Source organism: Sceloporus occidentalis, unplaced genomic scaffold (assembly GCF_023333645.1).
Source record: "Sceloporus occidentalis isolate IW3139 unplaced genomic scaffold, rSceOcc1.0.p SCAF_31, whole genome shotgun sequence".
NCBI lineage: Eukaryota > Metazoa > Chordata > Lepidosauria > Squamata > Phrynosomatidae > Sceloporus > Sceloporus occidentalis.
The window spans coordinates 1,555,026-1,582,908 of NW_028317011.1; the positions used below are offsets into that span (position 1 = coordinate 1,555,026).

General features: G+C 38.8%; 1 protein-coding gene across 1 annotated transcript in view; it reads right to left on the reverse strand.

The window, feature by feature from the left end:
* Nucleotides 1-815: 815 nt before the first annotated feature.
* The window catches only part of LOC149298691 (SH3 and multiple ankyrin repeat domains protein 3-like), a 99,765-nt gene continuing 72,697 nt past the window's right edge, over nucleotides 816-27,883 (reverse strand). Inside the window, exons 17-23 of the mRNA XM_089487050.1 lie at nucleotides 25,512-25,636; nucleotides 24,953-25,088; nucleotides 21,522-21,602; nucleotides 17,728-17,855; nucleotides 16,850-16,955; nucleotides 14,003-16,232; nucleotides 816-1,344 (exon numbers count right to left, since the gene is read on the reverse strand). Of these exons, the coding sequence (XP_089343176.1) occupies nucleotides 816-1,344; nucleotides 14,003-16,232; nucleotides 16,850-16,955; nucleotides 17,728-17,855; nucleotides 21,522-21,602; nucleotides 24,953-25,088; nucleotides 25,512-25,636 (3,335 nt within the window). The remainder of the gene's footprint in view (nucleotides 1,345-14,002; nucleotides 16,233-16,849; nucleotides 16,956-17,727; nucleotides 17,856-21,521; nucleotides 21,603-24,952; nucleotides 25,089-25,511; nucleotides 25,637-27,883) is intronic.

The following is a 27,883-nucleotide window of genomic DNA, read 5'->3' on the forward strand; positions in this document are numbered from 1 at the left end:
ATCTGCTGTATATAAAAAGTCCAGTGAGAGGGTTTTGTGTATATAGATATATATATAGATATATATATAGATATATATATGAGATATATATAGGTAAAGTCATTTTTTCTTTCAAATATATAGCTAATTAAAAAGATGCATAAAAAGCGTCCCACAGGAACCTGCGGCCTCTTCCAGCCCAATCCATGGATTTCTCTCCAGGACTTGTCAGATCTTGGTATGGGAGGATTGCAGCTCAACCCCGTTCCCCTGCAGGCTGATATCGTTCTCTGACTGTGATCTCTTTGTTCCAAAGATTTAAAAAATTGGCATTAACACACAGTGGCCTGGCCTGGGACCCTGTGACTGATCCCAACTCCCCTGCATGGCATAGAGAGAGAGAAGTGGGATCAATTACTGGGCCCCACTGCACCACGCAAGGAGAGGAGTAGATCTGATGTAAAGCTGCAGTGCAAACGTGTATTTGTGTGTGATATTAGCCATTACGCATCAGTTACTGAGTGTGTCAGTGTTTGAGTATCAGTGTGAGTCAAAGTGAGGGTATCTGCATGGGACAGGCTGAGTGTGATCACACTTGCACATGTTATAGTAACAGTATGGGTGTGTGAACCACAATGTGTCTCCCTGCTTGCTTTATCAGGGCTTTGAGTTTCTGTAAGGCAATGAGTTTGCTCTGGATGTTCAGGGCAATATGAGTCTTCACATTCTGTATGCTTAATGCAGTGTTTGTCCGGGTGTGTATGTAAAGTGATTCCTCCCCCCGCAGCGGTGCGGAGTTGCTCTCCCAGAGGATGGGACCGCAGCTCCTGGCCGGGTCAGCTGGTGCTCAGCTGGCGTAGGGCACGCTCGATGTTCATGCGATGGCCCACACGAGTAACCCCCAGCTCTACAAAATCATCCTTGGTGAGTGCTGGTAAATGTGAGCCCTCTATTTCGTTGTCCTGGAACTTTAGTCGGTGCTCAGATAGGTTCAAACTCTCCAGCCAGTCACCTACATCATACTTATTCCAGAGCGAAAGGGGCTTCTGCAGGAATGGGCGAGACGTGTGCATTGGATGCCCAGAGGAAGGGGAGGGTGAGCGGCTCCGGGCACTGACACTCCGTACCACAAAGCGCACTTCCTTGGGCTCATGAGGAACTGAGAGACTGGAGGACTTCAGGATTGTGGGGGGAGTGAGAGTATAAGAGCGTGCCCCTCCAAGGGGATCCACCCTTTCAGAAGTGGAAGGAACAGGGCTAGGTGCCCTACGGGTCAGGGGGTGTCGGCTCCCGGGGCGCACGGTGTAGGATGCTCCATAGCTGCGTTGGGAAATAGTGTGCAGCTCTCCGAGACTGCTGAACAAGCTGTGTTGGGGAGAGAAACAATATAAGGAGGGGGAAGAGACAGAATAAAGAACATAAGGGGGAAAAAAGAGAAAACAATGAGGAACCAAATGGCAAAATACAAGGTTGTAAGACAAAATGAGAGGAAAGGATTAAAAAGATGCATGTAACAATGGCAAAGAGGAAAGGAGGTAGCCCGATGATGTAAACAGAAAGGCAACAGGAAAATAAAATGAAAACAGAAATATATGGTAGGAAGGAAGAGTAGGAAAGACAGTGAAAGCAGAAACTAAGCTATGAGTTAAATATAATCTACATCTTGTGATATCTTAACTCACAAACAATACTAATGTGCTAGCCTTACAGGAATAACTGAAGGGTACTTACTTGTGGGTGACACTAGAGCTAAAAGGGTGGAGCAAGGAAGGTGTGAGATGATAGAGATAAGATAATGGATGTTAGTGAAGCAAGAGAGAGCTGTGGTAGTCTTGTGACAGTTACTAAACGGCAGTATGAGTTTGAGAACAGTGCAAGTGGTGTTTTTGGAAGGTGTTAGATTGTAATCTTGGGAGTGCTGGTCATATGGCCACATATGCCACCAATCAAACTCAGAACACAGATGGCAATTACATCAGCTACACATCCATAAGACACATGGATATCAAATATCTCCTGTGGCCATGTGTACCTAGTACCGTAACCAATTTTCCTCTTGTCACACAGGTGAAAATGTTTATGAAGCCATCAACACCTGTAATACATCTACAAATCTATACACAACCCTAGCAGAACCTACATGTGGAATGCGTGTAATTACTAGCGAATTGGTAATAAAAATGTTTTCCTACCAAAGGAATTAGAAGAAATACAAATCCACTCTGTAACATGTCTTACAGCATGTAAAAATGTAATGACTGGGAGGTGCAATATGGAAATGATGTGACCATGTCTCTCGGCAGTCAAAAATTATTTATTTTCTACATTATTGAGAGTAACAAATTATGATATAGGTGTAGATAGCTCGGATGTCTAAGTGGCTGATATGCTTTTCCTAAATGGATTACCTAACCATCTGAAATCTAACCTATATGTGGCTTTCCCTTTCTTTGTTTCCCTAGTAACAGGAAGAAAACGGTATACGGAATGGATGTTTGCATACCACCATTTAGTAACTGTGAGCCAATGTAAAAGAGAAGTGAATAGGAAGGCAGCAGATTTATATCAGTTACACAAAAGCAATGGTTATTCCAGTCTAACATACACCCGGGACCTTTCATGACTTATCTTCAGCAATAAAATGAACAGCACTTAACTAAGTAAGTTTATACGCATAATGAGGGAGTCACCAACCGGACACAGTCTGTATATATCTTGCAAGGGAACTGTTAATGAAGTAACAATCTGCAATTAATGAAGCTGCCTATGAGGAGGAGGGATTAAGGGAAAAAACAGACAATTCTCCAAAATTAATTGTTTGATGTTCTACCTTGCTTAATTTTATAAAACAGGAAAAGGTGACACACACACACACAGACAGAGCCTGCCGTTAAGGGGTGGATGCATGCAAAGACTTACACAATGTGCCAAAACTCCAAACATCTGAGTGTCTTAGATAGGTCGACATCATGCAATATGACCAGATAGGAGGGAAGATGGTGAAAAAAGTAAGAGAAGGGGGCAGAGACAGAGAAGGAATGGAAGAAAACAGGGAAAATGCAGAAAAATAGAGTTGACCAAAATTGCAGAGATAGGTTAGAGGAAAGATTAAGTGAGGGATGGGATGGGAGAGAGAAATGTTAACATTGCAGCATCCAGAACAGATAAATAATTACAGACTCCTCTTGGCATCAGAGGAGTTATACACAAAGTACACAAGGCTCATGGTTCATGAAAAGCAAACATACACATCTTGCCTCATCTAGCCACTTCACTGTGTTAAAAAGTATTTAACAGTCAGGGACAAGTATTCATGATATATATATATACACTGTATGGACAAAAGCATTGGCACAGCTGACCATTACACCAATGGGGACCTTTATGAAGTCCCCATGAGCACACTAAAACGCAATGCTACGCTTCCAAATTTGTGGGAAAGTTTGAGGAAGGCCCTTTTCTACTCCAGCATGACTGTGCCGCAGTGCACAAAGCAAGGTCATGGTTGGATGAGTTTGGTGTGGAAGAACTTGACTGGCCCGCACAGAGACCATAGTTTAACACCATCAAACACCTCTGGGATGAACTGGGATTTATCTCCAGCATTGTATCTAACCTAATTGCTTGAGGTCATACTTGTGAAATCAACATACATCCTCACCTGATAATACATATATATAAATGGATTTTATATGTTAGTATAGTAGGAATTAATACATTTAAAACATTGTTTTGCTTTTATCTCCTTTAGGGTCCAAACCTATTGTTCTACCTTCCTAGGCTATTGTTCTACCTTCCTAGGTGTATCACAATGTTCTACTGCCCCATTACAAACATGTCTATAGAAACAGTCAAAAAAACATTAAATTAAATTATGTGAATAAAAAGCATTATTCTACTAAATGTTTTTCTCAATTACATAAATGTCTATCAATGATAGCACAAGAAATGCCAAGTTGCTTATGCTTACAGAACCTCTTTTCTTCTTGCACATGAGAAGTATAAATCTCTGAGGTACTGAAAGCTCATATAACTTTACATCTTATTCTATGTTGGTATCAACAACATAGGTATCAGCTTCAACTAAAGACTCAATTTTAAGTTTTTAGAATTTTTCGGATAATATTGGTATAGTCATTTTTCTATCAAAAACTCATTTAAAAACCCTTGCCCCCTAGCCATGCCTCTGACACCCATTCCTATAACCAACTGAAACATTAGGAGAAAGCATTGGCTACAAAATCTGTTAGAACAATTTGTTCAATGTAATTCTTAAAACTTATGATGATGTAAGTATGAGGCTGTTTGTATGTAAACTGAACACCTGCTGCATTCATACATTCTCCGGATAAGGACATCTCCCTAGTAACAATCCTTGTACTCTGACAACCTGAGTCACTATTACGTTTATATTTGCAATTATAAAAAATAAGATGTAATTATTTTGTATCTGAGCTAACAATCCAAATGTCAAATGATACTCTACATGAATTGTGAATGCACTTGGTGAATATGTGCTAACGAACTAGACACATCCGAGCTAACCAACTGCATATTAATGATTTCTCTTTTTCTGTGCTAACGATGCATGTACTTGTTTAATGATCTGCATGCTGAAATAAGAATGTGCTGATGCTCATTTACTAAAATGTCAGCAGCAGACACAAAAAAAAATCACATGAATCCCTTTAAAACTGAATTTCAGATCATGCAAACCTATGTAGAATGAATGCAGTAACATTGAAAAAAATAAATAAAAAATTTGAATGTGTGTAGTAGCATGAGAAATATATTTAATAATGCTTTCATCAATATGATCTCAACTTTGTTTCATTCATTTAATTTCAACTACCACGGAGAAGAGTAAAACCATTAAACAATCTCTTGCTTACATTGTGTGCTATGCAAACAAATTGAACTAATAACTGATTATGCCATGTCACATTGGGCTGGATTCAAAGCTAGAGATAAATCTATCACAATGCTTTCACCGACTACAATAAAAAAGAGAAATAAAATAGTAATATTATTTCACAGTTTGTGTTTTGTATTTATTTTTTCTATTATCTAGCCAAGGATTTCTATTACATGACATGATAGATTTATCTTCAGAGTAGAATGCAGTCAAATATGATTAAAAAATACCCTAAATATGTGCAAAAACTGGTGCTAAATTATTTATACCTTAAAATACATTAACAATGCCTTACTAAAAACTTCTGAAATTATATATATATATATATATATATATATATATATATATATATATATATATATATACACACAGGGCCGGCCTTAGGGGTGTGCGACCTGTGCGGGCCCACAGGGCGCTATGGCAACAGGGGTGCTGTCCGGGACTTAAATTAAAACATCAGGGTTTTTTTTAACTTTATTTAACATGGAGGATGTTAAATAAAGTTAAACAAAAAAAACCCGGTGTTTTCATTTAAGTCCCGGGCAGGGGTGCCGAGCGGTTGCTCGTGAAGTTTTCAGCAACCGCTCGGCGCCCCTCACTCTCCCACCGCAGGACTTCGGCAACAAGGTAAGTAAGGATAGGGAGTAGATAGTGAGAAGGGGCAGGGAGATTTTTTTCCTTTCTTTTTTTTTGGGATGGGGGTGCTAGAGGAGTAGTCCGCACAGGGCGCCAGAACACTTAAGGCGGGCTCTGTATATATATATATATATATATATATATATATATATAAACTTCTGAAATATATATATATATATATATATATATATATATATATTAACAGGATGGAGTGCATTATTAAGATGCCATTTAAACTGGCAGAATCTGAGTCTGCTGATTAACTTGTTTAGTGTATCTTCCCCGCGGATAATAACGTTCTGATTGTAAACAGTATATATATTCTGTTTATTCAATTCGTTTTGGTCTGGTATTTAATATGTGTAAATACAGATTTTCCATGTATGTTTGATATATGTGAAACATCGTTCCTCGAGTTGACATAATGTCTTTCGACATAAATCAGTCTATTCTGCTTTCGCAATCAATAGCAAGGGCTGGGGTAGAACACTAGGACAGTTGGCAGGATTCAGGTGGACCATTGTGTTGGCTGTGTCAGGTGAAAAATAGCTGAAAGCATACTCTTTGACAGTGCTGATGGGCATGGTATGCAGTACCGGTAGTGTACCAAGTCAGTCTTATCAGTTTATGCTGTCTCCGCTGTCTCGTCAGTGACAGTGCTGTCAACAACAAAATCTAAAATAATTATGTATATAAGATAAGACATGTTTGTGCTAGAATCAGGTATGGTATTTGCGGCATAGCTCATATATATATATATATATATATATATATATATATATATATAGTCTTCTGCTGCAATCTCATTTTTAATGCGGTATGTCTGTTTGTACAATCTTTAAACAGCTTGTATTTTGGCTGTAGTACAGTAGCCTTAGTACTGTATCCATCTGCATTAGAGTATTGCTTTACCTCCGTAACACTGGTTTCTGTACTCTAAGAGCATTAAAACAAACAAGACAGATATGTAGATACTTCAGTGGCTGGATTCTGATAATTTTAAAGCGCTTGTCTGTCAGTGCTACAGAATATAAGGATTTTTTATAAATAAATGTAACGACTGCCAAACCCACTATTTAATTGGTTGCTATGGTGCATTGTAACAGAATCACTTTCTATACGTGATCCCCCACTCGTATTTTCGCCAGCTATATCAGAATGTCAGATGTCAAATGCCAGTGTGTTTAAAATTGTTAATAAAAACGCTACATTCTCAATACCTTGGTTGACATTGTACTTGATGTGTGTTACCTTTTTCCTTAGTTTTCACAAATATAAATGTCTAAAGAACACTGTTTTTGCAGTGATGGCAGTTGCGTATTGGGATTCATTGAGTTCACTGTCACAAACATTTTAGTAATAGCCCTGAAAGATGCCCATAAAGTTGTCATGAAGGCATAGATTTAGTTATAGTTGAGTAAGGTCATCCACATTCTCTGGCTACATTTTTGGATGACAATGTATTAACCCCTTAAGGACAATGGGTGGTCCCAAAACCCATTGAAAACAATGCATTTTGTACGGGCTTTGTCATTAAGGGGTTAACGGGCCATCGAGTGTCTGCTGTCTACATGACACAATAGGGGGAATGCAGCTACATCATTTATAGGTGTCTATCGGTTTAGAGTATATCAGTGGGATACAATTCTTAATAATCCTCGGACACTTTTCCGTTTTTTCACTTCTCTAACTGTCTCACTCTTAAAGAAAGTACAATAACATAATATTTGCTTTTACATTTTTATGGAGTTGGCTATCATTCTGTATAACCAATTCCATTCTGCTTATTTTACACAGCCAGGAAATTTTTTAAAAAATATTTTATCTGAAAAAATTGAGTGAAACAGCAAAAAAGGTATGAGGCAGCAAGGTGTTCTATACAGATTCTAAAACCAGCACGATAAATAAAACAATTAAATGATGGTTATATTTGCTTATTCTCTACTAATTTCTCAGTAAAGATACTTTATGCTAAACCTGATACTTTTCTGTTAGTGCTTCCAGATCCAAAGAAAGTAAGTCTAAGACAAAGTACCGCATGGTAACATCTTGTGTTTGGGTTATTAGGCTAAAAGTCACAATAATGCAAAGTCTCAATTATACAGCTATCAACAGGCCATAATATTATTATGTATTCATTTATATAGTATCATCAATTCCATAGTGGTATACACTGGGGAAAAAAGGACATTACGATACATATGATTACATAAAGTTATTATTAATCCCGTAATGACCAATGACGTGCCATTGTCATCATCGGTCGTTAACTGATCGTTTTTCTGTGACATGCCTCGCAAAGATCGCTTTCTTCACTTAAACAGGGTTACTGTAATGCCTCGATGTTGAAGATTTCAGCAACACCAAAATCTGTAGCAGGGACACCTCGTGGGCCCTCCTAGGGGGACTCAATACCCGCCATATAAAATATGACAGTGGGCGCCTGTTTTAAATTAGCTTAGGAGGCGATCCTCATGGAATGTGTCAGAAAGATGTGCTGATAATTAACATTATATATATTGTTATATATTAAATATGTATTAGGTAGATGTTGGATATGAAGTTAATATATCCTAACACTTCAAATCTAAATAAATACATGTAATGTGTGAGGTGGGCAAAAACACATTTTTAAATTACTATAAAAATGCATTCAGCCAAAACAGAGCAATTTTGCTGCTTCTGTTCATCCAGTTTATCATGAATAATTCCAGTGGACTGATAAATAATGCTTATCTGTGTAAAAATACTGTATGCTAAATGATGCAAGAAAATCCAGCCACTGGGAATTATGCCCCATTAACCTCCGTTCTATTCACAAAGCCGCACACACCAGCAGGTTTAATGCACAATACGCCAGAATTCACTGATCGGCTACATCCAAAGAATTAATAGAGACGTGAAATATCAGGCACCAAGACTAAAACATTCTAAAAAACCGTCCTTTAAAAACTGGTTATGTTAGGTAGCAATAATTCCTAACAAACCAAACTAATCTGTAAACATAAAACCAGTAAAACATACTAGATACTCATTTTTGTTTTAATTGTTCTTTATAAACGTCTCTCATTTTCTATTTACTTGATTAGTGTAATATGAACTTCAATTTATGCAACTACTTTAAAATGTCGATTCACTCAAACCTTAATTTATTGTACTGGTACATTTCACGGACTCCAGCGAAGATTATAGGTGGGTGGATACAATCAGTACGATAAGATAATTCAAGACTATGGATAAGATACCATTTACTATTTCTGTACAGAGGGCAAACGGAGTTATCCAAGGTAACGCTGTGAGATATCGTACAAAAATGATATAAAACAGGTATTCTTAAAAGGACATGAGTATCTATTTTTTAATCTTAAATATATATATTTTAAAAATATATTTTAATATGCATCTGCTATTCCATGTACGGCACAGGAACTCAATTTTTTTTGTTTCCTTTTAATTGTAAGAAGAATAAACTGGCTATTAAGTCAACACGTTTCTGTCTTCTTTCCATTTTTAATCATTAATGTTACTCATGTTCCTCTTTGGTAATATACTTATACATCTTTGTTTTGGTGCTTCTTTTACACCATAGAAGGTATGCATCCAGGATCTGATTCCATATCCTGACTATTTAAGGAACTCGATTCTCATTGATAAACTTCTGTTTATGGATACGAAAAGCATGTGAACAAAGCGTATAGTACACATTGGCTAACAGGCATATATTGTGCTTGCTATGAGGGATAGTCCCACTTTGATATACTAACCCCTCTGTCATTCCTTCCTTCTCCAATGTCCCTCTTTTCCAAAAGGAGGTAAAATATAGTGTACTTTTCATTGTACAATATATGTGTTGGTAGTTTTTTTGTTTGATTTGTAAAGAGGGGATAGATCCAACTTATACAAATGTCTAAAATTATATAGACATTTTGTAGAATTTTAACCAAATTCCACTACAGAAAGCAGACTCAACTACTGGACTATGGAATCCAACCACCTGGAAAAGCAGGTTTTGCTGTAGCTGTTTAACAGGAAGTTCAGAGGCAAAAAATCACATTTGTTGTCCAGGTTTCTGAATCGCATTGTGATACGGGTTCCAGCAATCTGTTACATGACTGCAAACACAAGCCAGGAGCAGTCACAAATTCAAACCTCACACTGAGCCAAAAGATACGCATTTTTATAAAAATGAACAGGGGGCGTATGCTTCTTTAAATGTACATTTTTGGATGACAATGTATTAACAGGCCATCGAGTGAATTCTTACAATTAAGTAAAATGGAAATAATCTTTATGCTTTGATCCACATAAACCTTTATAACCATATGGTTAAGGAATGTTTGGTGCCTTTTTCTTTTTGGCAGAGTCAATGACTAAAAGCTGACTTTTAGGCTATTGTCTGCCAAACTGTTGTGGCAAAAGAACACAAAAAGCTACATAGTACAATTGTCATTAGTTTGCTTTTCACCTGCGGAAAAATACTAATGCACTAGTGATACTTGTAGCAGGCATTTTTTATTCTACGTATCTAACGCTGAACTGTCACATAATTAAAGAAAGATTGTTTTTTCACTAATCTAATATCCATCTTCTGGTTCCACCACTTTTCTAATCCTTCATTAAAGAGAACATCAAATAGTTTGGAACATCATCTGAATTAATTGAAGTAAACTGCAAAATATATTGCATGCCCCCAAAACACCAGTGTATAATTTTTTTATTTACAATATATATTTTGTCATTTAGGGTGAGTGTATAAGAGCTTTGTTTTGTATCTTAGGGAACACATCCTCTAAAATTAAACTTCTAAGAGGAACCTGAGTATTGATTTTGGTCAATCCAGTTTTTGTATTGGCTTTTCTGGAGATCCCATAAAATCTGTATTAGTTTTCCATGTTAGAACTACTTTTTTTTGTTATTTGTTGTTCTAATTGCAATAAACTTTTAAAGACCAAAGAGCAACAGATGATGCTTTGTGTGTTATCAATAAACTACATTTTAAACCTATGGAACTGATTTGAAATACAGTACAGACCCTTTTAAAAGGGAGTATACAGATAAATTACAATATTTTGAAGCTGACAATAATCGTTTTTTCATTTCACTTTATGGTTAAATCAATCCAGACCGATCCAATATCAAATCTTCTGAGAGCAAATTGTGCAGGTTAATTTATGGAATTTAATAGAATGTGACCTTTTTTATTTTATGTGACAGGATCAGCCAGTTAGAAGCTTCTTTTATAGTCACACATGGCAGTCAGTAAGAGTCAGCAGCCCAGTCATGGCAGTCAGCAGCCCAGTGTCACACAAGCAGAGATACCCTGTGCAGGTAGATGGATCATTACGTATGGAGGTGTACATAAGCACAAGTAACTATGCCTTTGATATATATCTGCTACCAAGCAATATGTACACTACAATTCAAAGGTTTGGGTTTGAAAGAAAAGCTAATTTTGACCATTTGATATTTGACAATTTAAGTTTAAGTTTAAAAGGTTAATTGATCATTAGAAGACCCTTTTGCAATTATGTTAGCACAGCCAGAATTTTTCTTGTTTTCCAGCTTTGTAGCCCCAAACTTTTGAACTGTAGTGTAAATATTAATTTTTTATAATGTGGCTGTCTGATAATAACTTGGTTAATGTTGGGCATTCAAGGGACAGTTTAGTGCCCTATAGGGCCCTACAAATGGAGAATACACATCAAAGTACTTTAATATGCATTCTTTACAAGAAAGGAATGGAAAACAAAGCCACTTACCCTTAAAAGAAACTGCAGCTCCAGGGCTTTACAGTACTATGCTCACTGCGTTCCACAATTTATGCCAGTTTCAGCCAACCACTTGCAAGAAAGTATTCCCTTTAAAATCAGTGGTAGTGCTTCATATGAGCTCTTACACAAGCAAGCACTGAGCCTGGCTGGAAGCAAGTATAGCACTGGTAAGCAAGAGATGTATTCTGTCAAACACACCTCCTGCAAGCCAAAGAGCTGGGGGCCAGGGACACAGTGCAAATGCATTAAAGGGGATTCTGATGAATATCTCAATACATTTCACTGGAAAGAAATGATCATTTAAAAAAGTTTTTTATATGATGGTTCCCTTGTTTGTCTGTGGTCCCTTTCCATGTCTCCTTAAATATGTTTCCTGGGGATGCAATTGAGTGGGAATTTGTAAACCTACCCTGCATTTTATACTGGCTGTCTACTGTATGAATGAAAAGTATGAGAGTTGTAAAAGATTGTAGAGTATCTGAAAAAAAAAATATCCTATTGAGTAGTCATGAGCCTAATTATGCAAATATATATATATATTGTTTATATTTAAAGAGTGTTGTCACGAGCCAACAGGAAAACAAGGACAGCTGTGTAACATAATTTCAAAAGGGTTTTCAAATGATCAATTAGCCTTTTAAACTTAAACTTAAATTAGTGAACACAACGTGCCATTGGAACACAGAACTGATGGTTGCTGATAAAAGTCCTCTGTACACTTATGAAGATATTCCATTAAAATCAGCCATTTCCAGCTACAATAGTTATTTAGAACATTAACAATGTCTACAATGTATGTCTGATCCATTTAATGTTATTTTAAAATGTGCTTTTCGGACTCCAAACTTTTTCCAAAATTATTTGGTAGTGTAAATAATATGGAAAGTCTCATTCTGTGTAATACAGGTCAATGATCGGCCTCACACTTGAGACAACATGTCTTACAGTAGGCCATGCTATCTTAAGTGTGAGATCGTTGCTCAAGTCTCAAGTGTGTGAGGGTTTTTGTGTCTAAATAGATATTTCTAATGATATACTGAAAAAACACTAAAAACCAAAAGGATAAATAAAAAGGAAACCAGTGCTTATCTAAACTAGACTTGTGCATTCGTATTTGGGCGAACTTGAAAACGAACACAAAGGGTGTGTTTTCGTGGTTCAGCCCGAATACAGAAAATACGAACATGGCGGCGGCAAAGCGTATACGAAAACACACAACACGAAGAATCTTCGTGTTTGTCTTTGTCTACTAACCTCCCTGGTCCCTTTCCTATCTAGCCTAACCACGGTCTCCCCGTTCCAAGCGTTAAAGGTCCGTACAAGCGACTCTATTGGTCGTTCGTACGGACCTTTAACTCTTGGAGCGGGGAGACCAGTGGTCTCTCCCGGCCAAGTTTCGGCACCAGTGACTCTATTGGTCGCCAGCAGGGGGTTCGTCTGCCATCAACCAGTGAAGCACAGGCGCCAAAGCTGCTGCGCAGTGTGTACCGCATTAACCCTGTGTTAACCCCTTCTACAAAAAAAAAAAAACGCAAAAAAACTAAGGAAAAAAAAAAACAGACAAAGAATGTTCACGAATATTCGCCTGAAGCGAACACAGGAACGGGTGAATATTTGTAGAATACGAAGATTCCGCCCCCCCCAAAGATGAACATGAAGACAAACACGAAGAGTCTAATCTAAACCATATTTCCTGTGTATAAGGTGCTGACATGAAGTTGGGAGGATTAGCCTAAACAATGCAAAAACAAAAACAATGCGTTTCACTGTGATAACAAATGTGAGAAAGAGCTAGAGAGAGATAGCTGTGTATCTCTATGGTAAAGGCTGTCAGGGATATTTTTTTATGTTAAGATACTGAGATCTACCTTTTTAACGCTATAGCAGACACTATGAGAGATTGCAGCATACCTCTATGATAACAAATGGGGAAGAGCTGTATTGGGGTTTTTTTGGGGTTTTTTTTGTAAGCGAAACATGTCTGTATATCTCTGATCTATTATGCAACATAACTCCATAAATCAGTGATACAGGTTGAGATACAGCTGTATGTCTCAGTAATATTGACTTTAAGAGATAAGTGCTTGTGCCAGTGACAGATTGCATGACAATATAGTATTCTTCTATGTGAGATGCTTCCGAGATAGCTGTATATTTCAGTCATTGCGATTATGAGAGAAAGCTGTATATCTCATGTCATCATAAAAGATAGCTATACATCTTAGTGATGACTGTGAGCTATAGTGTTGTGTTGAAGTGCAGAGGCAAAAGGAAGATAAACGCATTGCAGTAAGTGATAATTTTGAACACTGAAACATTGCATTTCCAGACTGACATTTAAAGATTTCAGCGTAATCAAATGTTCTACTTGTAAGAAAGGGAATGTTAGCTGAAGTTTGGAAGATGTGGTTAGCTCTGTTTCTATAGTGATAAACAAGATTAGAGGATGGAAAACAGTGACACAAGAGACACAATGTAAAGGCTGGGGCATACATTCTAGGAAGTGTTTCATTTAGAGGAGAGAAGATGTAGTCATATGTAATAATCACTTCCTAGCCTAACACTAGTACTCATAATCCTGTTCTAAAACAGTTTTTTTTTTTTTGTTAACCAGAGTAGGACCCTCTTTCCACATCTATAGCTTCATTGCTTGGCCAAAAGGAATCCCTACTTACTCATAGACCAGAGCCCCCATTCTTACCGAGCAGCCACCACTGGTGATTTCTTTCCAGGGTCCAATCCTGGTATTGATGGCTCCTCTCCCAATGAGCGAGTGTCTTTGTTCAGTAGCTGGAGTCGGGAACTGATTTCCCCTATCACTGACGGTTTTTCTATCTCCACAGGGCCCCCATGGGAAAGGGGCCGGCTCTCCACCGGATCTCCCCACAGCTTGGATCTTCTCTGAAAGAGGTAGCGCGGACGGCCAGCTGCAAGTTGCTGCTGGGCAATGAGCTCACTGTCCGAGGACTGCTTGAGCAGGGGGTCCCTGAAAGTCACGGTGCCCTTCATCAGTTGAGACTTGAGTTTGGGCTTTGGAGGCACTGGTGGCTTCTCGAGTATAAAAGTTTGACCGTCGGCGTACGAGGTGTAGGTGTCAGTTGGCTCCCCACTCTCTGAGGATAGAGTGGACATGCTGGACACAGTAGAAATGGTGCTCGTGGTCTCCAGATGGTGGTCACTCGAGCTCCTCGTGTCTACTTCTTCCACACCTGAATCTGTAGCTGACTCTGGGTGGGGGATTGGAGCATCAGAGGGCTTCCCTGAGGGTGACAGACTGCTGGTTTGCTTGGCAGGTGGCACAGCCAAAGTACCAGGCCGAGTCAGTTGGCTGATGGGGGTGCCAGGTTTGGTGACCAGAACTCCATTGGCAAAAGCATCAGGGGGAGGCAACAGTCCAATTTTAGCCAGCTCTTCTCTGGTTTCCTCATCACTGGAGGATAGCATGGCAGGTGGCAAATTGCCTCCAAAAGGCTCTACTTCCTCCTCTGAGCTTCCTTGTCCAAGCGTCTTGTCAGAAGAGGAACTCGAAGGGGCCTTCTCTTCTGTATCAGCGGGTTGTGCAGCCTGTTTCTGGTCAGTAGCAGGTGGTGGTTCCTGTTCTTTATCATCGGTCCCATTGCTGGTAGCATGAACCATTATGAGCCCTGCTGTCTTCTGTTGAGAGGTGTCTACTATGCTTAGGATCATAGGTTTCCTCTCTTCTACCTTGCTTTCTGGTCTCTCTGGACTTTTCTCTGCTCTGCCCTCCCCTTCCCTCCTTAGTGGTGTTCCCCAGTGGCTTTTCACAGAAGCCCCTGAAGGGCTGTAAATTGGAGATGCAGATCCTTCCAACTCCATTCCCATCTGCCCCTCTTTGGTTTGAATTTCCAGGAAGAGTGGAGGAGCTCTGTCTGACTCTGGGCTCCTCACAGGAGTAGGTGTCCTTGGAGGAGGGGGAGATGGTGCCTGGGCAGAAAGTGCACGCTCCCTTGCGGCCAGCGCAAGTGCAAGGGGAGAGTTGGGATCAAGGGGCTTGCCAGTCAAAGGGTGAATAAAGGTGGAATGTGCGCTACTGTACATGAGAGACTTGAGTGAAGAACCTGGGGATGGTAGGAGAACATCACGACTACCCAACAATCGCTCATCAACAGAACGTGAAGGTTGCAAAGAGGGGAGATCTGGGGAAGGAGGTGTGCCCTCCAACGCGCCGACCGAGAGGAAGACTGTGGATTTACGCTTCTCATCCAGCCGTCGCTCACGTTCCTTCATTACACCAGCCAGTGCAGTTGCAAAAGGGCTACCAAGGGGTTCATGGTGAGCAGTTCCTAAATTTATCATGCTCTGTCTTGGGCTGCGACGAGATGGTGAGGGATCTCGTGAAAATCCTCCTGCCATGGCTAATGCTGCTCGTTCCTGGGCATCTTCTACTTGAAGCTGCTTCAGAAGGGGACTCTTTTTGCGCTGAGGCTTCATTGGTGCAAAGAGGCCCATGTTAGCATAAGGATTATCCACAGCCCGACTTCTTCTTTTCAGTTTTTCTGGAGGGGTAGGAGATGGGCCAGGTCGAGAAATACTTGTAGGTTCCACAGGAAGATGGGAGGTATCCTGAAGGATGATCATGGACCGAGCACGTTTTTGACGATCAGGAGGAGGAAGGACACGATCCATGCTTAGTAGCTCTGCAGATCCCATTCCATGTGGAAGCCCGTGAAGCCTGGCTTCAAAACCTGGTTTAAAGCTGGAATGAACAGTATCATACCCTCTGCCAGGAGGAGGGGGTGGGGAGAAAGCTGGGGGTGGCCCAGTATCAAAATAATAGGGTGAAGGTGGTGGGGGAGCAGCCTTTTGAGGGGGTGGGGGTATCCCAGGTCCTTCTCTTAATGAATCCTGCATGGAGGTGCTGCGTGGGAAACGTCCATCGAGAAAGGAGTCTGAAAACTTCTCATCTTCACCTAAGCAGACAAGTATTTAATTAATATCTAGCCAAATGGAGCAAACATATTATCATGACTCTGCAATAATAACTTACACATATACTTGGAACATTGGAAAAATCGCGCAAAATTCTGCTCTATATATCTACTGTACCTATATGTGATCTATTACATGATTTCTCACTATAAACATCCTCTATAGATGAGTTCTTAAGACAAATATTAACTGCAATATAAACCTTTTAAGATAGCGGCCCTATTATGCTGTACCACTGTTGTGGGGATATCTATATACGTCGCCATAACCCTACTGTACATATAATTGATCCGTTACAAACACCCTACAACTGCCCCATTCCTATCACTTCTCTATAGTACCTTCAACACAGTAACTGCTATACACCTAACATGTAACAAGAAGAGTACCTTAAATCAAGTAATTGTAATGTACTCATTATTAGAACTCCAAAACTGTATCATCTCTCTGTTACAGTAGCCCTAAATCTATGGCTGTCCTACATCTCCCAATGCTCCATTACCATACCTTATATAGATCATATTTTCTTGTGCTGTAATTGCTTTGATCCTATTAATGGACTTGCTAATGAACAGGAATCAGTGTCATGTTTTCTTACCCACAGACTTTGTTCGGGACATTCCATGATGCAGGGAAACATGAGTTTTATCCGAGGGGATATGGGATATTGAACGTTGAGGAATTCCCTGTCTTTCTAACAATGACTGTAAACAAGAAAAGAGCACAAACATAATTTTAACAATGACCTACATGCACACAGAGACTAAGCCATTGCTCTCACACTGGAAGTAAACATACGTATTGTTCCTCACCATATGGCACATGCACAAAGGCATTCTGACTACCTAAAAGTCTCCTACACTTGGCTAAAGCATTTATGAAAGTTGAACTACTTTTTGCTCACAATGATCCCTGTATCTCAATTTGATCCATATCTGCTGTTCTCTCATTAAGCAGTTTGCTATAAACTGCTAAAAATGACTCATTACAATAAATGTATGGTGCACGGCTGTGCTGAGCACCAAATGTTCCTGTGCACATTTTAGGGTGATGCTTTCATAACAAGTTCTTTCATAGCAGATGTCTGGATAACAAGTTTCTTTAATTCTGGACAACTCATTTAAGAATGAAAATAAAATTATCCAAGCATCATACTGTATTTACTGAACGCACATAAACGCAGTGTTCTAAAATGGTTAACGTTACAACCCAAACTTGATGAAAATGAAATTAAATTTTACTGTATTGCAATGTGTCAAAATATCACTATGAACAATTTAATGCAATTATTTGGAAACTAATGTCCTCTAAGCATAACAAAATACATACAGCTTCCTGGCCCAGCTACCAATGCACCCGAAAGTTTAAATAAAATTAGGGAAAGGGGCCAGGGAATAAGCTGATGCAGAAGGCAGATGATAAAGCAGACATCATATACACAGAGAACAGAGGAGAACGTAGGATGCTTGCTCTTACACTGATTTCGGCAGGAGTGATGCGTCGGCTCGTAGGTCTCTGTTTAACAGTAGCAGCTCTGGAATCAGCCTCTGCAATCTCTGGTCTCAGGGAAGGATCTGAGGCCACCAAAATCTCATCCAGCCGTTCTGAAATGAAGCCAATTAAGGGTAGCCCAAATTAATGGATGTTACTGGTCACTAAATGATTCATAAAGGTATTGAAAATCATGGGTTATCAGGATTCACTTACTAGCTCTGTGTCAGTGTACCTCTAGGAATTATTATAACGGTATATACGCTTCTAAAAATATACAGCATACAGACAGTCGAGCAGATTCCCTTAAAATAGCATTTACTGTTTAATTATGCCACCTACCCTCGAGCGTTTGGATAAATGCTTACAGTAGAAAGACAAGATGAATCAGCGTATTATTAAAATACAAAAAATACCCAAAAGCATTAAACCAATGACTTATTGGTATGATTTTATGTGACATGAGGTGTATTAAAAATTTATTTGTCAAATATGTTATTTGCTGATTTTAAAGGAATAATAAAAAATTGATTTTCTATTTAATTGAGTTGCCAGTGCGCTGAAATATTTCATTTTACTGCATTAATTATGGATTAAAAAGGTCAGCCTGTGCAAGATTCACCTGCTATGGTGCTTTATAATATAGTTAAGAATATCTGATCTATAATATAGATAGTTGATGCTGTGCAATAAAATGAACTCATTTACGACTGGTTGGAAAATGACAAAAAAGGAGGTCTTTTTGGGGCAGAGTTTTGAGTGGATAAGGGTAAGGTTGCTTGTGTTCTTCAATAGGCATGTGCATTCCTATCACTTTAGTATCTTTCTGCTTTTGCAATATGAATGGCGTTGCTAAGTAATGAAAGAAAAAACAATATGTATATTTTGAAGGTAGCCACTGGGAGATGCGGGATAGCATTTCTGAAAGGGTATCAAGAAAGAGTGCATACAAAGGTGAAAAAAAGAAAGGCGTTTGATGGTGTGACAGCGTCAGGGGTAGCTGCAGTTTATATATATATATATATATATATATATATATATATATATATATTGTGAGATTAGGTCTGGGATCGCCCCTCACTGAGGTCAAGGGACAAGTGCCCATCTTCATTCAAACCAGGCAAACAGCAGTAATTTTCGTGCAACTTCGTGCAGGTTTATTAGAAAGGTTGCAAAGACAAAAGAAATACAACACAGCAACAAAAGAAATACCTTGCCTGTCCGGCACTTACTATACAAGGGATGTCCTTCACTACCAGCTGGAGAGCTTCTCTCTGCCAACTTAACATAATATAATGTGTCCAGCAACCTTTACTCACATGTCTCTCCCACAGACAGGCTTTCTGTGTCCTCACCCAGAGAGCTATCTGCCCTCCTGGCTTCCCTTTTATATCCACCCTCTCATTCACCTAAATTAATCACCTAGCAGGTGGAAGACTCTGGTGTTACTTCACATAGGAAAGGAATCTAGGAGAAAGATACCTCCCTTCCACCACCAATCCTACATGAATGTATATATATTAGGTTTTCTTTTGTATTCGGCATTCTTGCTCCTGCTGTGCAAAGGACAAAAGCTATTATTGTCCTTTGCACTAATGTCAATTTGTCCATGGGGCAAACCCTTTACAAGGCGAACCCTTTATATCAACAATGCTTGATGTTACCTTCTTGGTGGTTTACAAGGTTGTTGTGCTGGTTCGTCATATGCGGCACTCATAGTATGCATGGGATTCATGGGACATGTGATTAAATGCAATAGTATAGGACAATGAATTGAGTATGGAATGCTATTTATAAAATGGTGAGCAACATGTACTATGTGACATCTGATAACTGTATAGAGGGTTCCATCACAACTTACAGCAAGCAATATAACATCATTAATACATTTAAACCCTGTTACCCTTGTGAAAGTAGGATGACAGTTAAGTTTTATTATTTAGGTCCACTCTACTAATAAACATAACTTGTCGTGCTTTTATGGACAATGCTTGCTGCCACATTATCATCAATACATTGTATTGGGTGGATGTGGTATGACGGTACATCACCAGTGTTAAAGGAACATTTTCATGATTTCAAATACAATATTTTTCCAATAATGATACATTATAATCTATTTTAACTCATTTATACATTATAATATATTTTGTGGCTTGATGTTTCCATAATAGTTTTATGAATATTTTCTAAAACCCTAAGATCTAAGCAACTCAGCTACTGTATTTTTAGAGTGGCCATAAGCATGCTAGGTGAAATTGTATGTTTGCTATGTATGCTACATGAAGTGTTTTGCTGTGCTAGAAAAGTCTATTACATAGCATTGTGTAATATTATGACACATGTAATGTGATAATTGGTATGGGATTACACACTGGTGTAATCGACTTTCACTGTCGGAACACTGCTCCCATATATCAACTCGTGAAGAACAGTGTTATATAACACCCCAGACAGACAAGTATTATTTTTTTTCTGGCAAATGTTTCCAGTTTCCTAGCAAACCTGTCTTGTGACATAAAGCCAAATTTGCTCTGTTTCTTAATATGCATAAAACCCCCTTAAGTTACGTGATCAGTATGAGAATAAGTTTTGTTACTGTAACCTTTTTGTAACTGTCACCATAACAAAACGTCCTTTTCCTTTCGATAGATCTTTCATTTTACTGCAAGACCATTGACTGCTTTCTAACTGTTCAGAATTAGCTGTCCCAGGATACAAGTCCTTTTGCTGGGTTCCAACTGAAATTCCCTTATGTAAAGTTGGCCTAAATAATGCAGCTCACAGTACTACTCAATCCAAATCAAAGAGCCTCCACAGTTGCTTTCTTGCAACCACAAGCATCAACAGTAAACAAATTTACATTTTAACTCACCCTAATTCTCTTTACATTGTAACATGTCATGGTGCTTGTTTCCTGTAACATTTAGTCTACATCAGCTTGTATATACACTATATAGTCTGGATAACAAACTTAATTAAGTAAGAATTAACTAAGAAACAAAGTCTTACTGAATCATTTTAAATCCATATACTTTGATATAAATGTCATAAAGTATTAGGACAAATAATATCTGTTGCGCTATTGGGTCAATTTATTCATAAAATACTTTCATGCTTGATTTCATGCTTTCATGCTTGATTTTGTTACCTAGCTTATGCTTCTAATAGAAAACCTTGCATTCTCATAAAGACCTTACCCCGGAAGCTGTTTTATGGATCCATGATTCTTATTTTGGAATGCATTGTTATACAGTATCAGCTCAAGAAGTCAAACATACATTAACATTTACTAACGTTAAATTTTAGTGTGCTGCTTACTGAGCCATTCTTCTGTCCATTAGTCATGTTAGTATGTTAGTAGTAGACGTTGCCCTAGTGCTACTTCTGCGGCCCCTGTTCACATTTATAAGAACAATATAGCACACCCTACTACCAAAGCTTACATTATCTCTATTCTACTACTTGTTTGCTTAATCCACATAATGCCTTATTTGCAAGCTATTAAGAAAATTAACCAAATAACTTTTGAGTGGTAGTTTTTAGTTATTCGGGGTTACATATGTAACATACAAGGACTAAGTTTATGAATCACTATTCTTGAGAACTGCCTTCCCAGCCTTATCATGTCATGTGTTTGAGTTCTATTATGGTGTCTATAAAACAGTCATATGTAGGCACTACACCTTTTCCAGTGTGTCCATATGTTTTAGCTGAATTTTTCTAACCGACCCAATAGTCTTTCCAGTCACATCCCTGTCCCAATTGCATTGACTTACCAAGCTCTTCTAGCTCAGCTGTCATGGACTTAGATCGCAGGGTGAGTGTGGTACTGGGTGCTCTCTTCGGAGGTGGGGGAGCTGGAAAAAAAAGAGATGTGACCTTACAAGTCTTATCCAGCAGGCGGCGGGGATCTGGAAGGAACCTCCGTTTCTCCACAACCATCTCCTCATACTCCCGAGAAGAGGGGTTGCACTGCTCCAGCAGCTTTCCAACTCTTCGCCGCGACTTCATCTTGAGGGCCTTGAACTAGAACCCCAGACAGAGCCATGCGTGGGTGGAGGGGGCTCTGCAGCTACTTAATTTTCTGTGGCAGCCTGTGTTTTTCTTTATCAGAAGATTCCTTTATACAACAGATTCACTGCGTCTCTGGCAGCTGCTCCCTGCTTATCGCCTCTGCTGATTTCTATTGCTAGATCCTTTCCGTTTCTTTCACAAGCCTCGTCTTTTCCCTGTCTTTCTTTCTACTCATTTCTTTAGTCATTATCATTTTAACTTCTCTCTTTATTTATGGTCCTGTTTCCCTATCCCTCTCTCTTGTTGGTCATCATCTCTCTATGCCTCTCTCTCTCCTTCTATCCTCGATGCTCAGGGATGAAATTCTTGGTTCTTGCTGAGTTTCTATGGTAACCCTTGCTTCACACTTCAGAGGGGAGGGAGAGAGAGAGACAGAGAGGGAGAGACAGAGAGGGGAGGGAGAGAGAGAGAAATAGAAAAAGATGGACAGAGAGTCTGCACCTTCAAGAGGGTGAGGGAGGAAAGAAAAAAAGAAGACAATGCACTAAAGGCAGAGGGTTATCAGTGCATAGACAAAACAAAAATGTATAAAATTTTCAGGGAATTATACTGATCAAGCAGACGTTCGTCATCACTTTGGTATAGACACAATATAAGAATGCAGCATTGTTGAAAACTAATAGAACCACACTATTTAGAGAGAGAGAACAAGACAGATGAATGGAGAATGGGTAAGACAGAAAACATATTTTATAATGTGTATATTGTATGAGATGTTTTGAGAACAGTATGTAGATACCCGGCCATAAGAACCATGCCCTAAACAATGCAGTAATAATGACAGGATGCTTTATGTAAAGAAAAAGAGATGGTAAAGATGCATAAACACAGATTTATGTGAATTTATTTTATAGCTACATGCGTGTCTATACATGTATTTACACAGCACAAGTTCACATAAATGTATAGATAAATCACATAATGAAACAAAGACTAATGCCAATCTTTGATGTGTCAAATATATAGGCTACAACTGGGCTGTGGCACTCCAGTATCCCATCCGTCAATTGAGACACTAAGAAGAATACTGTGGGTTTGCAGTGTGTGCATTAGCATTAGTGTGTATGTATCTTAGCTTCAATGAGTTTGTGTAAATGTGTTAGATGGAATGTGTGTTACCATAAGTGTGTAAATGTGTATTAGCCTGAGGCTATGTGCACATGTGTTAGTGTAAGTATGTGTTAGTGTGAGTGTGCAGATTTGTTTAAGTGTGAGTGTATGTGTGTAAATATGTGTGTCCATGCATATGTTAGGTACAGGGATACAGGGGGCTGATTGGGTAACTTAGCTTTATTTACCTCCCTGATTGGTACTCTGCAGAGGTAGACTGGAAAGGGAACAACGGGCTATTCCCTGGAGCTGCTCTGATTTTAAGATTTTGGCCAGTACCTGGAGCTATTTCTTGTGTTTTACTCACTAGTCTACACACCCACAGTGACAGGGGCTCAGGCAGCATGTAAACCCTTTCTGCACTTCTTTGTATTGGTTTTCTATTCATTGACTTTAGTTAAATGTGTTTTGGACAGGGCTGGATAATGTGTTGTCTGCCACATGTGTTTTTACAAAGGGCCCCCTTAGAGCCTAAGGGCCCCCTTAGATTGACTTCGATTGTGGCCAGCCATTCTCTGGGTTTGACCGTGAATATTAAGGGCTATACGCCAATCCAATGGTCTCAGGGTTACACAGTCTGCAGCTGACACCATTATATTCTACTGTAATAATATCTCAGAATCCAGGTATTTTCTTACATCTGAGTTCCCTGCTTATTCTCCTGACAAGTAACAGTTTTGTTATTAGAATTGATTGGAATAGTTTTAGAACGAGTTTGGTTGGCACAATTATCAAGTCACAGTTACACTATTTCATGAAATCTCATGTAGATGTCTATGTTCCGAGTTATGCATTTATGGACATATTGAGCAAGAACGCCTGGGGTAAATAAAGACCCATAAGAAGAGGAAACAGAACTATAGGGCTGAAAGAAAAGAGATTGTATGACCAAACAACACAAAACAGACAGGTACTGTTATATAACACCAGTGGTTGTGTATAATTGGCCTTAAAACATACATTTACTGCATAGTTACTTTAGTAATACCCTATGTCTAAGTGCGCATATTATATGCACAATTCATAGGTACCAGGATGTCACTTTGCAGTCTTCTTTTAAGTAGCCATTCTAAAATAGATTCTTCTGTTCCTGAATTTGGAACATCTTGAATGGCTACCATGCTTCTAGCTAGTATGTTCAAAACATTGAATGCATATGGTAAGATAACAGCTGTTGTGACAAACTATCTCCATGCATTATTCCAACTATCTACACCAAATCAGACTGCACAGCATCTGTCCTATAGAGACAAAAGTAATAAACAGCAACTATATTATAAATGTAATTAAAGTTGAACGTTGGTGGCATACACATTTATTTTACCAGGTTATACGTAACTCGGATATAGACAGAACCAGGGCTAGACACAGCCCAGAAGCCACAGATCCTACACTTATACTGTTGGCTGCTATGTATGTGTCCCAAATGAATCTCTAAGGATCGATTCCAAAATAATACCATATAAAAAAAGAAACAGCCATCTAAATATTCCCTCTGGCTCCTAAATGATACATAGACTTCTCCAACCCTGGAAAGGATGTATACGGCAGATAGGGTAAAAAGGAAGGAAATATAGAAATAATGCCAGAGATCTACACAGACAGATCTCAAAACGCCAAAACTGGTAAAAGCAGGTTAGAGTGAAACAATGCCCTAGTACTATAAAGGTTTTTGTTCTCTAACACAGATTATATGAGACCAGGTATCTCTGTACACATTTGGTAGAAACTCATTCTACTGTAGCCCCTTAAACACTTTTCACATCTGGTTATTTGATCTTTAAGGAAGGTGGTTAGTTTGACAAATGCATTTTTAAATGCCAACTATTGTTATAAACCCAAGTTATACGGAGGAACGTATAACTTGGGTTTCATTTTCCTAAACAATAGTACTTAGGTAACATCTCGAGGCTAATCCAAAACTGTAAGAATCTGCCTTGCCCCAACAAAGCAATCAGATATCACTCACAATTACTGTGTCCTATCACATATTCTGAAATACTCTTCCCCAGTTAGGTCTTACCCCTTCTGCGCATGGCTTCTTCGCTCTCAGGTTTGCGACTCACAGACACGACTTTCATGGTCAGGTGGCTACCACCCTGACGGATCAGAGATACCACTTGCTTATGTCCAACCTTAACCACGTTTACTCCATTCACCTGACAGAAAAAAACAGAATACTCAGATACCCTAAAGAGAAACAAATGCTGGGAAAAAGAACATGAAATTCTATCAGTTACTGCACGTCCAAGGGAAGCTCACTCTACAAAGACTATTGCTTAAATTGTAAGTGGGCAAAAACATAAAAAACACTGACTGCATGCCTTTCATGAACAATGCTGAGATGCAAATGAATATTGCAACATACAAATGAAATATGTGAAATAAGAAAGAGGTCAGATATCAAGGGAATAAAAGAAGAAACTGAAGTAGCTGTTGAGAATCTCTTAAGTGTTATGAGAAACAGACAGATGAACAATTAGGCTACAGACATGAGTAATAAGTACAATTCCTATGTGCAGGAGAGAAAAGAGGTTCACATAATTGAGAACAGTTTTTTTTTACTTCCACAAGGGACCCACCTCTATCAAGAAATCTCCAGTCCTAAGACCTGCCCTCCAGGCCACACCATCCACATCCACAGACTCCAGATACTGCAGAGCAGGGAAGGCAGGCGTGGGTGTAAACTCCTCAATTGGTGTCTCTGCTGCAGGGACAAAAAATGGCTTGGGGAAAAGAACATCTTTCCTTTTTGTAGCATAAGCATGAATTTGACGCACAGTATAGATGATTGTCCTAAAGTGTGTAAAAACACTATTATAACTGTGAGAGTGTTTTATGTTATTTAAAGCATTGGTAGAAGGGGCCATCCCTTTCTTCAAAATCTGATAGATGTCAGTGTATGTTTCATTGAATGCACATACATAACACATACATGCCCTCTACAGGCTGATTGTACTGTATCTCTAAAAATAATTGTGGTTTGTGAAAGATCTTTAAATTCTCTACCTATACCCAAATATATTTTAAGTGTGACTGCTCATAATTCTTGCTATTTCTTTGCCCAAAGACATAGGTACATGTGGTACATATGTAAGGGTAGTGATGTTTTTTAAACATATCACAGCATAGGTACGCAAAAAACACAGTATCTCAAAATCTTAATAAAGAATAACACGTTATTTAAAGCTACTTTCCTGCCGCAGATTCTCAACTGTCCTTTTTCATCCCCTCTGTTAATATTCAGTTTTTCCACAGTTATATATTTTCCAGTCCACATATCTTTCTGGTTCTAACACTAACCTTTTTTATAATACTGCAGTACTACATTATATATATATAGATATACACACTCAAGGGCCACTTTATTAGGTACACCTGTTGAATTGCTTGTTATTCACAAATAGCTCATCAGCCAATCACATGGCAGCAACATAATGCATATAGGCATGTAGATGTGGTCAAGACAACTTGCTGAAGTTCAAACTGAGCATCAGAATGTTGAAGAAAGGGGAGTTAAGTGGCTTTGAACATGTCATGGTTGTTGGTGCCAGAAGGGCTGATCTGAGTATTTGAGAAACTGCTGATCTACTGGGAAATTCGCATACAACCATCCCTAGGCTCACCAAAATTGGATAATGGAAGACTGGAAGAACGTTGCCTGGTCTGATGAGTCTTGATTCAAGCTGCGACATTCAGATGGCAGGGTCAGACTTAAACAACATGAAAGCATGGATCCATCCCACCTTGTATCAACGGTTCAGGCTGGTGGTGTAATGGTGTGGGGGACAGCCTACCTGCCTAATATTGCTGACCATTTCCATTCCTTTATGACCACAGTGTACCCATCTTCTGATGTCTACATCCAGCAGGATAATGCACCATGTCACAAAGCTCACATCATCTCAAACTGGTTTCTTGAACATGACAATTAGTTCACTGAACTCCAATGGGCTCCACAGTCACCAGATCTCAATCCAACAGAGCACCTTTGGGATGTGGTGGAACAGGAGATTCGTATTATGGGTATGCAGCCGACAAATCTGCAGCAACTGCGTGATGCCATCATGTCCATATGAACCAAAATCTCTGAAGAATGTTTCCAGCACCTTGTAGAAAGTATGCCACGAAGAATGAAGGCAGTTCCGAAGGCAAAAGGGGGTCCAACCCAGTACTAGCAAGGTGTTCCTAATAAAGTGGCCAGTGAGTGTATACCTCCATTAATGTATATTTCACATTGTCCTCCTAATTTAAAAACCCCATCTTTCATATTCTGTTTTTCCCTCCTTGCTCCCGTACATTTTTCCCTCTCGCTTTCTGCCCATGTTCTCTTCTGTTTTGTGGGTACCACATGTATGTTTTTTCTGTTGTTTCTGTGTCTGTATATATTTCCTCCATTCCTTCCTTGTTTGGTTATAGGCATATATTTAGACATTCCTGTTTTTATGCTTCCAAGGAAACTTAACGGTAGATGATGTATGTGCTGCCTATTTTATTCAGTAGACAGCACTATATAAACTTATTGTAATAATTCTTCATCTTTGGCTCTGGGTCCCAGGAGTTTTACACTAGTTTTAGGGCAAATTGCTTATTTTCTGCTCTGGTTTCAGAGTATTTTGATATCACTATTGGTTCTTTTCTCACTGGCATATCACAGTTTATTGTATGTTATGTATGAAGAAGGTTCATTGTTAAAAATTCATCTGGTCTGGTACTGCCCCTCGGGTTAAAATAAAACTACATGATTTGTATTTCTAATCATAGATCAGTTAGTTATCTTCAATTTGAAAATATATTCCTTTGTTATTTGTTAAATAACATTTTGTATAACTCATAATGGTGAGAAAATTTAGAGATTATCCCAGGAATATTGTCATGTGTCATTAAATGCAATTTTTGTGGAAAATAGTTTTTGGGTTCAAATAAGTAGTTTTTTGTTCAATAATAAGGACAC